Below are 12720 nucleotides of genomic sequence, written 5' to 3'. Positions count from 1 at the left end.
CTGTATTCTTCCCATGACGATACCGCCACAATATGAGTTCAACTAAATATTGCAAAAGGATCATATTCTGCAGGTTTAGAGTTTTTTATATCTCCTCCCAGACAGGTGATGCTCCAAAGTTCTCCAAATTCACAAATTAAATTCACTGTAAAGAGATATTTTCTTGTATCTAGATATTACATTGATGGCTGGTGAATACTATGAACAGGCGATAATCGCATGGAATCAAAAAGTCTTATGCACGTCCATATTTCTTGTACACCAAATCGATGTAGAATAGTCCAGTGAAACTTAGCCAAAACCAAAATATCAGTAGAGATCTAACAAGAACTGTTTTAGAGTAAACCCACTCTGGGATGTATGTTTTGAATGAATCAACATTGTTAAGTCAGCTTCCCCACCGACAAAAATTATGTACTTCTAGCTGATTTATTCGCTTTCTATGTTGCACAGATATACAGTTGATTGATATCTCATTTCCTTCATCACCAGAAAAGGGACTAAATGTGTGGATGGCACATCAAAATATCTATTACTACATTATCAGTGAATTCTTGTAACATCAACTTATTCCTTGATGATCCCCACAAACTGTTGAGTTGTAGTGTCAATGGAACCTCTTCGGAGATGTGAGCGATATCTATTACAATGACCTTTCCTTGTCTCTGTAGTCTCTCATGCTCTCTCGGTAATAGTTTGTGATAACTATCAAAATATAATCGACTCTTCCGGAGTTCTTGGTGATGCCCCTCACATATGAGAAGAAAGCATGAACAGCTCCCAAAGTGTATTCTTAAGTCAGCTTTCCCACCGAAATATATATATATATATATATATATGAACATTGTGGACCTTTCCATATCTGTCCTGGGTTTTCTTAGAAGACTCGTGGTGGATGTTCAAACCTTCAAGATAGTAATGCAGTCTGTTACTTCCTGAAATAGACTGGATATCATCCGATGCTCATCACGTGTTATCTTCCATTTTCCCACAGACTGCTTTGCTTAGTATGCCCTATGACATCAGATGATCTCTTTTGAAATCAAATGATTATTTGCTCCAATTCCCATGTCCGCAGCAACAGTTGAAAATTTATGATTATAACGTTTCACAACAGGCTTTTCCTTCATGAACATTGATGTACCTCTGGGGATGTCTAGAGTGGTCTCCTCATGTCATCTAGATATAAAGAAGTAGCCAGCATCAAACGCAGCAAATAATAGCCTAAGTTTTTATAACGTATCTAGGTGTACTTGCCTGAGACCTTGTCTACCAGAACAGATCAGATTCCTAAGAAGTTGGAGAAGTGTTAGAAAATGATCCCAGATCAGATTACACTAGTAAGTTTAGTGATAAAAAAAGATCTCTTTACAGTGAATTTAATGTGTTAATTTTTTCTAGAACTTTGGGGCATCACCTGTCTGGGAGGAGATATAAAAAACTCTAAACCTGCAGAATATGATCCTTTTGCAATATTTAGTTGAACTCATATTGTGGCGGTATCGTCATGGGAAGAATACAGACATTGAAGATTTGCCACCTACAAGCAGATGCTATGGAACATTTTCTGAGATCTTATTGCAACAATGTATTGAGACGACATGATTGTTCGCATAGATCCTTCTGGATTTGGTTTTCAACTGATAGTAGATGGTTATGTTCCAGAAAAGAACGTAAGGCTTATAATTGGTAAGAATGTACTAGATCTTCATGCATTTGTAGAGAACTTGAATTAACCTGTTGCTCCTTTTGTATGTGTGGCAGTATCAGGGAACGGATAAACCCATATCAGATAAAATCTGAAATTGTAATATAATCACTCTTGGTAAATATGAATTTTAATGGTAGTAGAAAGCCACTTTATTTATGGTATCATTGCATTATGATTATCGACACAGTGGTAAAGTCTTCGCCTTTAAGCACAACGCACTACAACGCTAGGGATCCTAGGTTCGAATTCCAGCCTGGCCATGGGTGCTCTTTGTGAGTGTTCCTTCATCAATTTCATCATATCATCATTCATCCTCATCTTCGTGAATAGCCAAAAGTGTCAGAAAAGCGAAGCAAAATAAACCATATTATACAATCGCCACCTTTTTAATCAAAGGGTCCCAAGTTCGATACGCAGTGGAGCCATATAGTGGATCGGATCTCACTTTCAACTGTAGGTCTAGTCCCGATGAGTTTTTCTGTGCATGAAGATGACTTAAAAGAAACTCCACAGTAATAATGGATTTATTGCAATATGTATTAAGTGAAAGTATCTATGGATTTTTTATACAAAAGAAATATAGAAAAACATCAAACAAAAGACAAAACGCGTTTCAAATCATCTTCATTCACCTTCTAAATAGAAATTACAACATATTGACTCAATTTCCATCAAAATCGGTCAATTATTAACAGAAGTATTAGCAGTTTGGTGATTGAGTGGCCACAATCTTCGATAACGTTATAGCGGGAAAATGTACCACGTGACGGATGTCCACCCAAGCCAAAAATACTTCCTAAGACACCTACTAAGCATTGATGAAAAAATATTCTCTATACTCAAACTTTCCTACAGAACCATAGCCAGTCCTGGACTATTAAGCGCTGTGAAATCAAACGTTTGGAATTAAAACGGTAGCATGAATGTTTTTGTTAATGTTCTATCTTCAATTATGTTGTTCCTCATTTATGATAGAAGTCGTCATTAAGGTTAGAGAAGTATATTCATCTTAAAATAAATAAGGAATGCATGATGATGATATTTATCACTTCTCATGTGCTAGCCGGTTGGCTGTACGAACTACATGCATATTTTATACAGTTGTGAAATATAAATAATTACTTGAATATTATAAATAGCATACAGAACATATTTAATAATAATTCAGTCCCAAAAGTTAATAGTGGTCACATTGTTAATCGAAAACATGGTGCATTTTTGCAATACCTACTGCGGGACGGTATGGGTTCGAGTCCGCCTGGATTCAGTCTCTTAGTTTTCGGCCTTTGTATGAGACCGCTGGTAACCCACCATCTTGAGGAAATTGGGGAGCTGCGAGTGAGTAGCGTAATCCGGTCTCGGAGATCTCCTATAATGACTGAGGGTTCGACGTGCTGACCTCACGTCACCCCATTACTGGTTGAAGATCTCCACACCTCTAGGCAGGATTGTAGGAGGAAGACTGGCAGTCGGGAAATAGGCCAAGGCCCTTCACTTCAAGGGCTGTTTAGCCGCGGGTTATTAGCTGTGCATATGTGTGTAGTTAAAATGTGATATGTTTTTCGATTTAAAATGTGTGTTATTTATTGTTGTTATGGGGAATTCGAAAAATGGCTTTCGTATTTGAAACTCATTCCCTCCCTCGACGAGAAATAATTGATAATTTGTTCCCTCCCTACAGGAATACCTTCCACCTCTATTGAATAATATAAATGTGTGAAGACTTATTAAGAGTTTCGAAACAACCAGAAGCATAAATAAAATGCATGTGTAAGTCTGCACATATTATATTATTCCAGTTAATGATCATCATCAGTTATACATACAATGTAATTGCTTGCAAGAAAATTTCTGTACGAAGTAACTGTAAAAGTAACTTAGAGTTACTTTTCAAGCACCAGTAACTGTTACTGAGTTACTATCTAAAACGTGTAACTGTAACTCAGTCACTTTTTGAGGCAAGTAACTGTTAACTGTAACTAGTTACTTTAAAAAAGTAACTTTCCGAACATTGCCAATATCTAATACGTGAAGTAAAACAAAACAATCAGAAACACTTCACAAACACGTGCAAACTGGACACCAACTATCTGGATACTGAAGCACTGACGCGTCCAGTGACAAGGTCAGCGTACAGCTGTGGATCAAAATGTCCGGCAGACGCGCTCCCACCTGACCGGCGCGGACGACTCGACCATTAAAGGCACTGTATAAAGACTGCATTCGAGATAATGGTATTGTAGTTTCGAATTAGCAACCTCATTCCCTTTTGCAATTTTGATCCACTTCATCGCAGGAGAAGATGATCTGTAAGTATACCAATAGGATTTTGGTAACAAGGAATCTACGAGATAGCTGTGAAGGATTTCTTCTCAACTCCTGAAACGAAAATACGTATCTTGAGAAGGATATGGGAGAGTTTAGGCACTACAAAAAATTGACTGGAGACCGTCAAATTCACAAACACGCACCGTCAAATTGGGCTGCCATCCAACAACCGTAAAAAAAGCCGTGACTGTTTCTAATGTATTTTTGGCAACTGTATTCTTAACGGTAAGCAACTTAATTTTAAGGGTGATTTTTTTAAAACTATATTGAACACAACTGCAGCCTAAAACCTACCTGTTATTTATCTTATTCATGATAAAATATTCAAATATTCAAAGTTTCTCTGTACCTCCCTTTTCCAGCTTGGATTCGTCCAGTCGAACTAGGTGTACGTACGTCCTGAGGCACGTATGTAAGGACTAAATCAAATACTTATGATAAATAAAACTGAGTCTGCAAGGAACATTCAGTAAGTAATAAGGATACGAGGACAATACCCCACCTCCAAAGAATCCAGGAGTGCAGTTTTCATTACATGCATTCTTGAACTGGTGTAGAAATCGTCAGTTTAACATACCTGAGGTTTAAGCTTTAGGAGTTTGAATTGATGTCCGTAAGTCGTCATCCACAGACACGCTGCGGTGATATAAAACCATTCGCATGCAACGGCTAAAACATGCATCTCGTATCCACCATCATCAGGAGTCCATAGAAAGTAACTATTTCCTGTGAAAAAAAAAACGATTTAATCATACAGACTTATCTCCTTGTAAACATTTTAGTAGAATACTTATTAAGAAAATGTATGGACGTCATGTGAAGCCGAGTCCTTGGACAAATTTGAGTAACTTTATGGAAAATAAAATGTGCGGACCTCATTCGCTCAGTTCTTTTACCATCTAGCACAGTGCTAAAACTGCGCCGCAAATAGATAATTATCTATAATTATAATTATCCAAATTGTTTTTCGCATCTAGCTCGCCTGGCGTGGTAATGTTTCTGCCCGCTTAACATCTCTCTAACATTATATGAAGGAGTCTTCTTAATCTAAAACAGTCATTGGCCACTTCTTCACATTGCAAGATGTAAATATCAAAACTGTTTCTTTGCTTGTAATTTTAACATACTGAATACAATTGGACAGTTTGAATTCCCAAGTCCTTGGGCCAAAGTTGCAAAGTGCATTTTCATAAAAAATATAGAGTCTATTAACTCTCAGAAATGCTATTATAGTAACTCATAGATGAAGATCATACATAAATCTGCACAGAATGAAAAAGAAAACCATTGACGTTCAACCACCACTGACGCCTGTCAATGTAACACATTAGGTACTAGCCAGAAATTCGAAGGAAATAAATGCAATTTCAAAATATATTTTCATACATTATTTTAGCTTCAACTCCAACACACTTCTATACACCAATGGTTTCCACTTACCTTTGAACTCTGAGAACGATATTGCTGTTGCAATTCCACAAATTACAATAACAACGGTTGTTACTGTTGTAAGCAGGGTTCTAAAATCAGCAGTTCCTTTTGTGACGTATCGAGAACCCAATGTGTAGTCGAAGATCATCTAGAAGAAATCCGAATTACAAGAACATAGCTAGTATGGTATTAACTACAGTTATTTGCTACAATAAATGTTAAATTTAAACTGTTTATTGATATGTGTATTTGTTAGTAAATACAGACTCATCCACTATTCTACGTAAATATTTATAGCGACTTTCTGTTTGCAAGAGTTCAAAAGATTCTGTGAAACTTGTTGAGTGTTGAAAATTGTTTGAATTGTTGTATGTCATACTTGATTATCAACATTCATTTGTTTGTAGAGGTGTTTATAGACATATTAATCCAGAATGTATAATGTATGTTAAAAATCATTGTTACTGAGAATCCTCGCATTGTTTATCATACCAAGACGAAATAACGTGTGTGCATATTAGTTATAAAATACCATTTTTCCACATACACGACAAAACCTTGCACGAATGGAGATGCTAGCCCACATTTAAATGAAAAAGCTTTCATTTTTAACATATTTTAAGATTTGAAATCGTTCCGAAGGCAAATTAATTACAGTGATCAACAAAATGATTTCTTTTGAACATTAGAGTAATTACTCGATCCTAATATAACTTTTCGCATTGAGCCCAAGAGCCGCTCTATACAGGGATATTGGTTGAATAATTATAATTCCCACACACAGATCACCCGCCTAGGGAATCGAACCCGTGTCTCATGTATAGTTCACGTAAGGGAGGGGGTCAACTTTTGGTATGATTAGGGTTGCTGTATTTCACAAGTGAAAACCAGGGACAGTGCTGACCAGAAGCTTCTAAGAGAACAGGGTGGGGTGGGGGGGCGCTGGACCAGACAAAGTTGTATGTATGTACAACATAATTATTACGTACGTTTGCACAGTCCCATTATCATATTCTTTACACTTCTTAATAAAAGACAGAAATCCACTTAGAAGTATATCACTTACCTTGCAATTCATTTTCGGTGTCAAATTAACTAAGCTGCTATTTCACAATGTCGAAACTTTATTTGAAAACTGCGGACTGAACAGATAGGCACCCAAGCCCTCACTGTTTACAGTAAACAGCTTACTATGCAATGGAAGAGAATTGCAACTGAAATTCAGTGCTGCTAGCAGACGGAGGTGCCATCGTGAAGTCAAATGTCTTTGCAGCATCTTCTTGTAACTCGATAACTCTTGTAAACATTATCGAGAGGGAACGGTTCAATGTACAGTTAAGATTATTTTGTAAAATGAGCGTTTTAAAATTACGTTCACTTATTTAAATATAAATACAGTTCAGGAAACTATGGTCTTAATAATTTCTTCTTTTCCAACCGATTCCAGGATATTTGTGCATACAGAAGAAACTATTCGGAACACCGGGGCAAATTATATCATTCCGGGATTGTCCCGGAAAATCCTAGGTATGATAAAGCTATTGATTGATTCAGTTGATGTTTTAAGTCCACTTTATGCACAGTAAGGCTAATCGGGACTGGACCTACAGTTTAAAGTGGGATCCGAACCACTATGTGCCTCCACAGGATATCGAACCCGGCATCCCTTGATTGCAAGGCGACTACGCTACCACAGCGCCATCGAGGAGGCCGATAAAGCTATCAAAATGCAATCTGCTACCACATGGAACCACAACTTTATTAAATTTGGTCTATCTAGAAACTTCTAACTTCTCCATATAAAATGAGTAGAAATTGCTTTTAAAAAAGTTAGCTATTCCAAGTTTCACTTTATAAAAGAATTACAATATTAGAATTACTATTTCCCTCCTTGCTACAAAATTGAAAATAACATCATCGGTGTTATTTTAATATTCCTATGTACACTTAACAGTGCAGGGTCCATTAGTCGAGAATCTCCCGTTGAATTTGAAAGACATGATTTCAACATCTTTAAAGTTGAAAACTTCCTATCGGGTGTTGCAGTTGAAACTGCAGTGTAGTCAAGTTCACCAACAATTTGTGCAGATTTGAGTAAAAGGGTTTGTCACAACTTTCTACTGCCTACAATGCAGACCCTGGGCGTGTCTATCCAATTACTGTTTGCCACTTATTTTGCCAGATTTGTCATTCAGATTTGAAAATATAAAAATTATCAACCAGACAATCCAACATTTTTGAAGCACTCTTCCAATGAATGAGGGATATCTATTTCACATTTTGGTAGAAGTTGTTGCAATTTTGCAATGTGTTGACTGTGTTCAGAGAAACGTGAGTTCATTTCTGCTACAAAATGGTCCAAAAATGGACGACAGATATTTCAAACTCCTCACAGGTTACACACTGAAGAAACTGAAAAACTTGCTGAAATGTTTCTCTTGTTCTGGTAAATTGTGAAGTTTCTAACTTTCTGCAATTAGAGAAAACAATTGCACAAGTCACGCTACTTAGCATTGGTACTTTTCTGTCCATCTTGCGTCAAACAACTTGAGAATGTTACCGTGCTTACCTTTCTTACACTGCGTTTTATAATAAAAACTAAATTCCTTTGAGAAGTCTCGAGGAAGAAAATATAACTGATTTCACAGTCCCAATGTAGTATCTTATCTCATAAATTTCACATGAATAGGCAACAGCTAGAGTTAAAAATATGTGCTGAACAATGCACAAAAATTGCTTTTGGACACTTCTCTGAAATTAAATCTACCACGCATTACATCAGCACTATCATATCCTTGAACAACATTTTTTTCCTAAACCCACAGCCAACCCAGAGAGAGTAGAAGTAATAGCTGAAGGTAACCCAGATACAGTTACATATCCAACATGAACAAACTGGAAATAAAGTTCCCAATTCCGATCTAGACTTTGGGAAATGATTTATTCACTCTCGCGATTAACGAACAGTTCGAAAAATTTAAATTCTCAAAAAATTAGAACTTGAGGAATGTTTAATTCTTCAATTTCGGGAACTTATAATAAAATGGTAATATTCGTACTACAAGTTCACAAACAACTGCTTAGGACAAAAATTACATGTAACATTATATAATTTGCGAGATGTCAGGAATTTTCTAAGCATTTCCAGATATATTTCGAAACTATCAAAAATTTGCAGGAATTTGGCTTGCAGTCCCATCTGGTGTGTGGATTTAATTTCTTTCCCATCCGATCCCGTCCTATACGACTCTAATTAGGAGAACAAAATAAATCTGCATATTTTTTTATGAACAAGCGGATAGAACAGGTAATCTGAGAGTTGGACCTGTTTAACCCCCGTGTTAAAAACGAAACACCAATATAAGTAAATTAAGCTTTAATCTCACACACAGTCATCCAGTACATGACATTTCTCTTGCTGGTCACAGAATAATAATCCCGCAAAATAATACACAGAATATTCACCTCAAAAAACATGCACAGAATACTCATATCAAGCAAATACACAGATTACTGCTTTTCTATTTCTAACATTCTCCCACCTAGAGTCACGCAAAGACAATTAGTGACTCTACACAATCAATAATGTTCATAACATGAGTTTTGTACCAACAAACTCAGCTTCTGTGGAGGGTTCACTCGTCTTCCCAGTCGAGTGGTGATGACTCTCGGAACACTTTCCTTTTCAGGTACTGTCTTTTCCTCAGTGTTCTTCATTTTGGGCACTTCGGGGAACTCACTTGACTGAATTTCCAAGGGAAAAACACGCTGTAGTGGTCTCATCATAATTCCCGTTGCAGTCCTCAGCCTTACGAGACGTACTTCACCATCACGTCCAGGTATCAGCTCCACAATGCTTGCTAAAGGCCAGTCCAGACGTTTAGAATTGTCATTACCTACAAGAACCACTTCCCCAACCTTCACTTCTCTGCAAGAACTTTTAGCATTCCAATGCTGCACTAACTGACCCAAGTATTCACTGCGAAATCTACTTCTTAGTGTCTCACGAATTCTTTGACAATACTTCCACCGTTTATTTAGATTTACCTTCTGTATCTCATCGAGGTCAGGCACGCCTACTTCTCTGACCTGTTGTAGAAACATGGAGGGCGTCAAGGACTCAAGGTCTGATTTATCTTCTGATATGTAGGTTAGTGGTCGAGCATTCATGACAGCTTCACAATCACATAGCACCGTACTAAATTCCTCGTAGGTCAGTGAAGCTTTCCCTAAAATCTTTCTCAATAGTTGCTTCATGAGTCTGATCAAACGCTCCCACCATCCACCTCACCAGGCAGCTCTGGGTGCATTGAATCGCCACTCAATGCGCTTGATTCTTGCAAAAGCAACTACATCTTCCCATTCTAGCTTGTTCAACAAATTTTCAGTGCCTACAAAGTTCGTCCCATTGTCACTGTAAACAACTAGTGGTCTACCTCGTCGAGCAATGAATCTTCGAAATGACTGAATAAAATCTCCAGATGATAAGCCAGAAGTTAACTCTAAATGTACAGCTCTATAAGCAGCACAAGTAAATATGCAAATCCAAGCCTTTTCTCCACTTTGAAGTATAACAGGTCCGGCTAGATCCACTCCTGTTATTTCAAATACTGCTGCATCTCTGACTCGATGTTCAGGTAAAGACACCGGCATTACTTCCAGTCTTTTAGCATTATGTCTCCGACAAATCACACAACCCTTCACCACAGAACGAATAGTTTTTCTGCCTTTCAATATCCAAAACTGTTCTCTAAGAATACTCATCAGACCTTGTACACCTGCATGACAAGCTTCAATATGTTTATAATAAATAAGCCTCTTCACAATTGGATGTGAGCTTGGCAAGACAGCCGGACACCGAAATGTTTCTTTATCTGTAAGCTCTAGGATTTTAGTTTTCAGTCTTATGATTTGTTCCTTGTCTTCAAATGGACACAAAGATTTCAGCTTCTTGTCTTCCACACCGACATAAGAATCTCTTTGTAAAAGGCGAATAACTACCTTTTCAGCAGCATTTACTTCTTCTATTGACAATTCTGCTGTCCTATGGTTCTTTGGATGACGACAATTGAAAATGAATCTTCTGATCCACCCTATCAATCGAACAATCTGTTCATATCTGGAAAATCTGTGATAGTACCAGTCATCCCTTTCTTCAATATTGGCTAAACTAGATACAATTGCCTTATTCTTCTCTTGGGCAATAATTTCTTCTTGACATGTGTAGCTTTGTTCAGGCCATTCGCTCTTAACTTCTTTTAACCACAATGGACCTTCCCATCATTTTGATTCCATTAACCGTTTGGGTGAACACCCCCTCGAAGGAAGATCAGCACAGTTCATAATACCCGGTACGTAATTCCAAGATTCTCTCTTACTCATCGTTCTTATTTCACGCACACGATTTCCTACAAAGGTGTTCCACGGATCATTGCGTCTAATCCATGCAAGAACTGTAGCCGAATCTGTCCAAAAATTAATTGGTATGGCCCCAATGTCCAATGATTCGGTTACTGAAGCTGCTAATCTCACTCCAATAAGAGCTGCCATCAATTCCAACTTCTTTATCGGAGCTACCCTTGATTTAGCTTGTACTAATTGCACCTTGACTTGTCCCTTATCAATGGTTCTCAAGAACACTACAGCTGCATATGCCTTTTCACTAGCATCACAAAACACATGCAAACTCCAATCTTCCGAGCCTTCAGCAATCCACCTAGGAAATACAAGCCCTTTCAAATAATGTAATTCTTCAACCCACTGTCTGAATTTTCTTCCCATTTCCTCGGGCACTTCTTCATCCCAACCCAATTTTAACAACCATGTTTCTTGAAGAAGGATCTTTGGATACGATGTCACTGGAGAGGTAATTCCAACAGGGTCAAATATTCTGTTGGCAGTTGACAAAATAACTCTTTTGGAGACAACTTGAAACTTCATTCCTTGGAAACATTCTGGTCTCAATTCCAAATTATCTCTTCTTGTTTCCCATACCAAGCCTAATACAGATATTCTGTTATCTTCCGACAAGTTTCCTAGTGAGGTATACTCCCACCCTCTCAGTTCAAATTTCGCTTCTGCCATCAAATGATTAGCTTCTTCAATAAACTGGTGGAGTTCCTCTTCATTGTTCACACTAGTAACACAATTATCTACGTAAAAACTCTGCAACAGCTGTGCAATGATATCCTTGGAATAGCTGCAGCTCTCTTCATTGCATTTTTTCAGAGCTTGCTTCAGATGGTGTTCAATTACTGCACACAATAAAAATGGGCTACAACTTACACCAAAAACAACTCGCTTGTGACGATAAGATGTCACCTTTCTCATCTATCCAAAGAAATCTAAAAAAATCACGGTCGCTTTTACATAAACTAATCTGCAGAAAAGCCTTCCTTATATCTGAGACGACTCCCAATTTGCGTAACCGAAAACGTGTCAGAATTGAAGGAATTATTTCAATCAAATTAATGCCTTTCTCTAAACACTGGTTCAACAAGTGATACCCCTTTTCTCTTGCAGAAGCATCAAACACAGGGCGTATCCTGGTGGTCTCGCTGTTCAATTTTACAACATGTCTATGAGGTAAATAGTGTCCCTTGGTGTCTATCTCTTCAGATGAAACCTCCTCGACGATGCCTTCTTCTAGCCACTCATTGAAAACCTGACAATATTCTTCATAACAGTCATCTTTCTTCAGTTTTTCAACAAGTGTATCCAGTCTTCTTTTACACTTTTCTAAATTACTAGGAAGATGTGGGTGTCCCTCCACCCATGGCATTTTTACCTCATACCTTCCTTCTTTGTCAATCGTCAGAGTTTGTTCAAAATAATCCATCACTGCCTCTTCAGCTTCAATTTTGGACTTCTTTTCTCCAGGATCAGTAATGCCAAGAACATCTAATTTCCACAAGTCTGCAACCGAGGCTTCCTTACAGAACATTGAAGCTGCAATCATGGATGAAACTCTATGACTTTCATGTGCAGTAACTTTGCCCATTAGTATCCAACCAAGCAGTGTTTCCATTGCTACCAATCCACATTTTAGACACTTTGAAGAATCCCCTTTGCAATTAATCAATTCAGCTGCTGTTGGTATAGATTCAGTACGACTACTACGTTCCTTCTTTCTCTTCAGATCAAACTCTGCTACAGCAAGTGCTATTTTTTCTTCATTTTCCACTTCTTTCTTCAGGAAAGACATTATTTCTTCCAGACGACTCTCCAATTTAGAATCTGTGGAATTTGCA

At 37.7% G+C, this 12720-nt stretch overlaps 2 protein-coding genes across 2 annotated transcripts; both read right to left on the bottom strand.

Moving 5' to 3' along the window:
• Positions 1 to 4616: 4616 nt before the first annotated feature.
• LOC145983327 (uncharacterized) lies at positions 4617 to 9727 on the bottom strand (the record flags this gene model as incomplete). Its single annotated transcript, XM_083116470.1, has 3 exons — positions 9080 to 9727; positions 5480 to 5618; positions 4617 to 4765 (listed from the first exon to the last, which is right to left on the bottom strand). Coding segments are annotated over exons 1-3 (936 nt in total), but the record flags the coding sequence as incomplete, so codon positions are not given.
• A 30-nt stretch (positions 9728 to 9757) lies between these two features.
• Positions 9758 to 12497, bottom strand: LOC145983326 (uncharacterized). The gene is made up of 3 exons (XM_083116469.1): positions 11945 to 12497; positions 11003 to 11724; positions 9758 to 10522 (listed from the first exon to the last, which is right to left on the bottom strand). Exons 1-3 carry the CDS (start codon positions 12495 to 12497, stop codon positions 9758 to 9760), a joined length of 2040 nt encoding a protein of 679 aa, XP_082972595.1.
• Between the last annotated feature and the right edge of the window lie 223 nt (positions 12498 to 12720).

The sequence above is a fragment of the Lepisma saccharinum genome, unplaced genomic scaffold (genome assembly GCF_977018435.1).
Source record: "Lepisma saccharinum unplaced genomic scaffold, izLepSacc3.1 HAP1_SCAFFOLD_797, whole genome shotgun sequence".
NCBI classification, from domain to species: Eukaryota; Metazoa; Arthropoda; class Insecta; order Zygentoma; family Lepismatidae; genus Lepisma; species Lepisma saccharinum.
This window is presented reverse-complemented; position numbering and strand designations above follow the sequence as displayed.

Coding starts and splice junctions, on each gene's coding strand:
- LOC145983326 (XM_083116469.1), bottom strand. CDS start 12,497: ATGGAAACACTGCTTGGTTGGATACTAATGGGCAAAGTTACTGCACAT. Junction 11,725..11,944: donor GAACCAGTGTTTAGAGAAAG/GCATTAATTTGA, acceptor TATTGTGTGCAG/TAATTGAACACCATCTGAAG. Junction 10,523..11,002: donor TGATGGCAGCTCTTATTGGA/GTGAGATTAGCA, acceptor CGTCATCCAAAG/AACCATAGGACAGCAGAATT.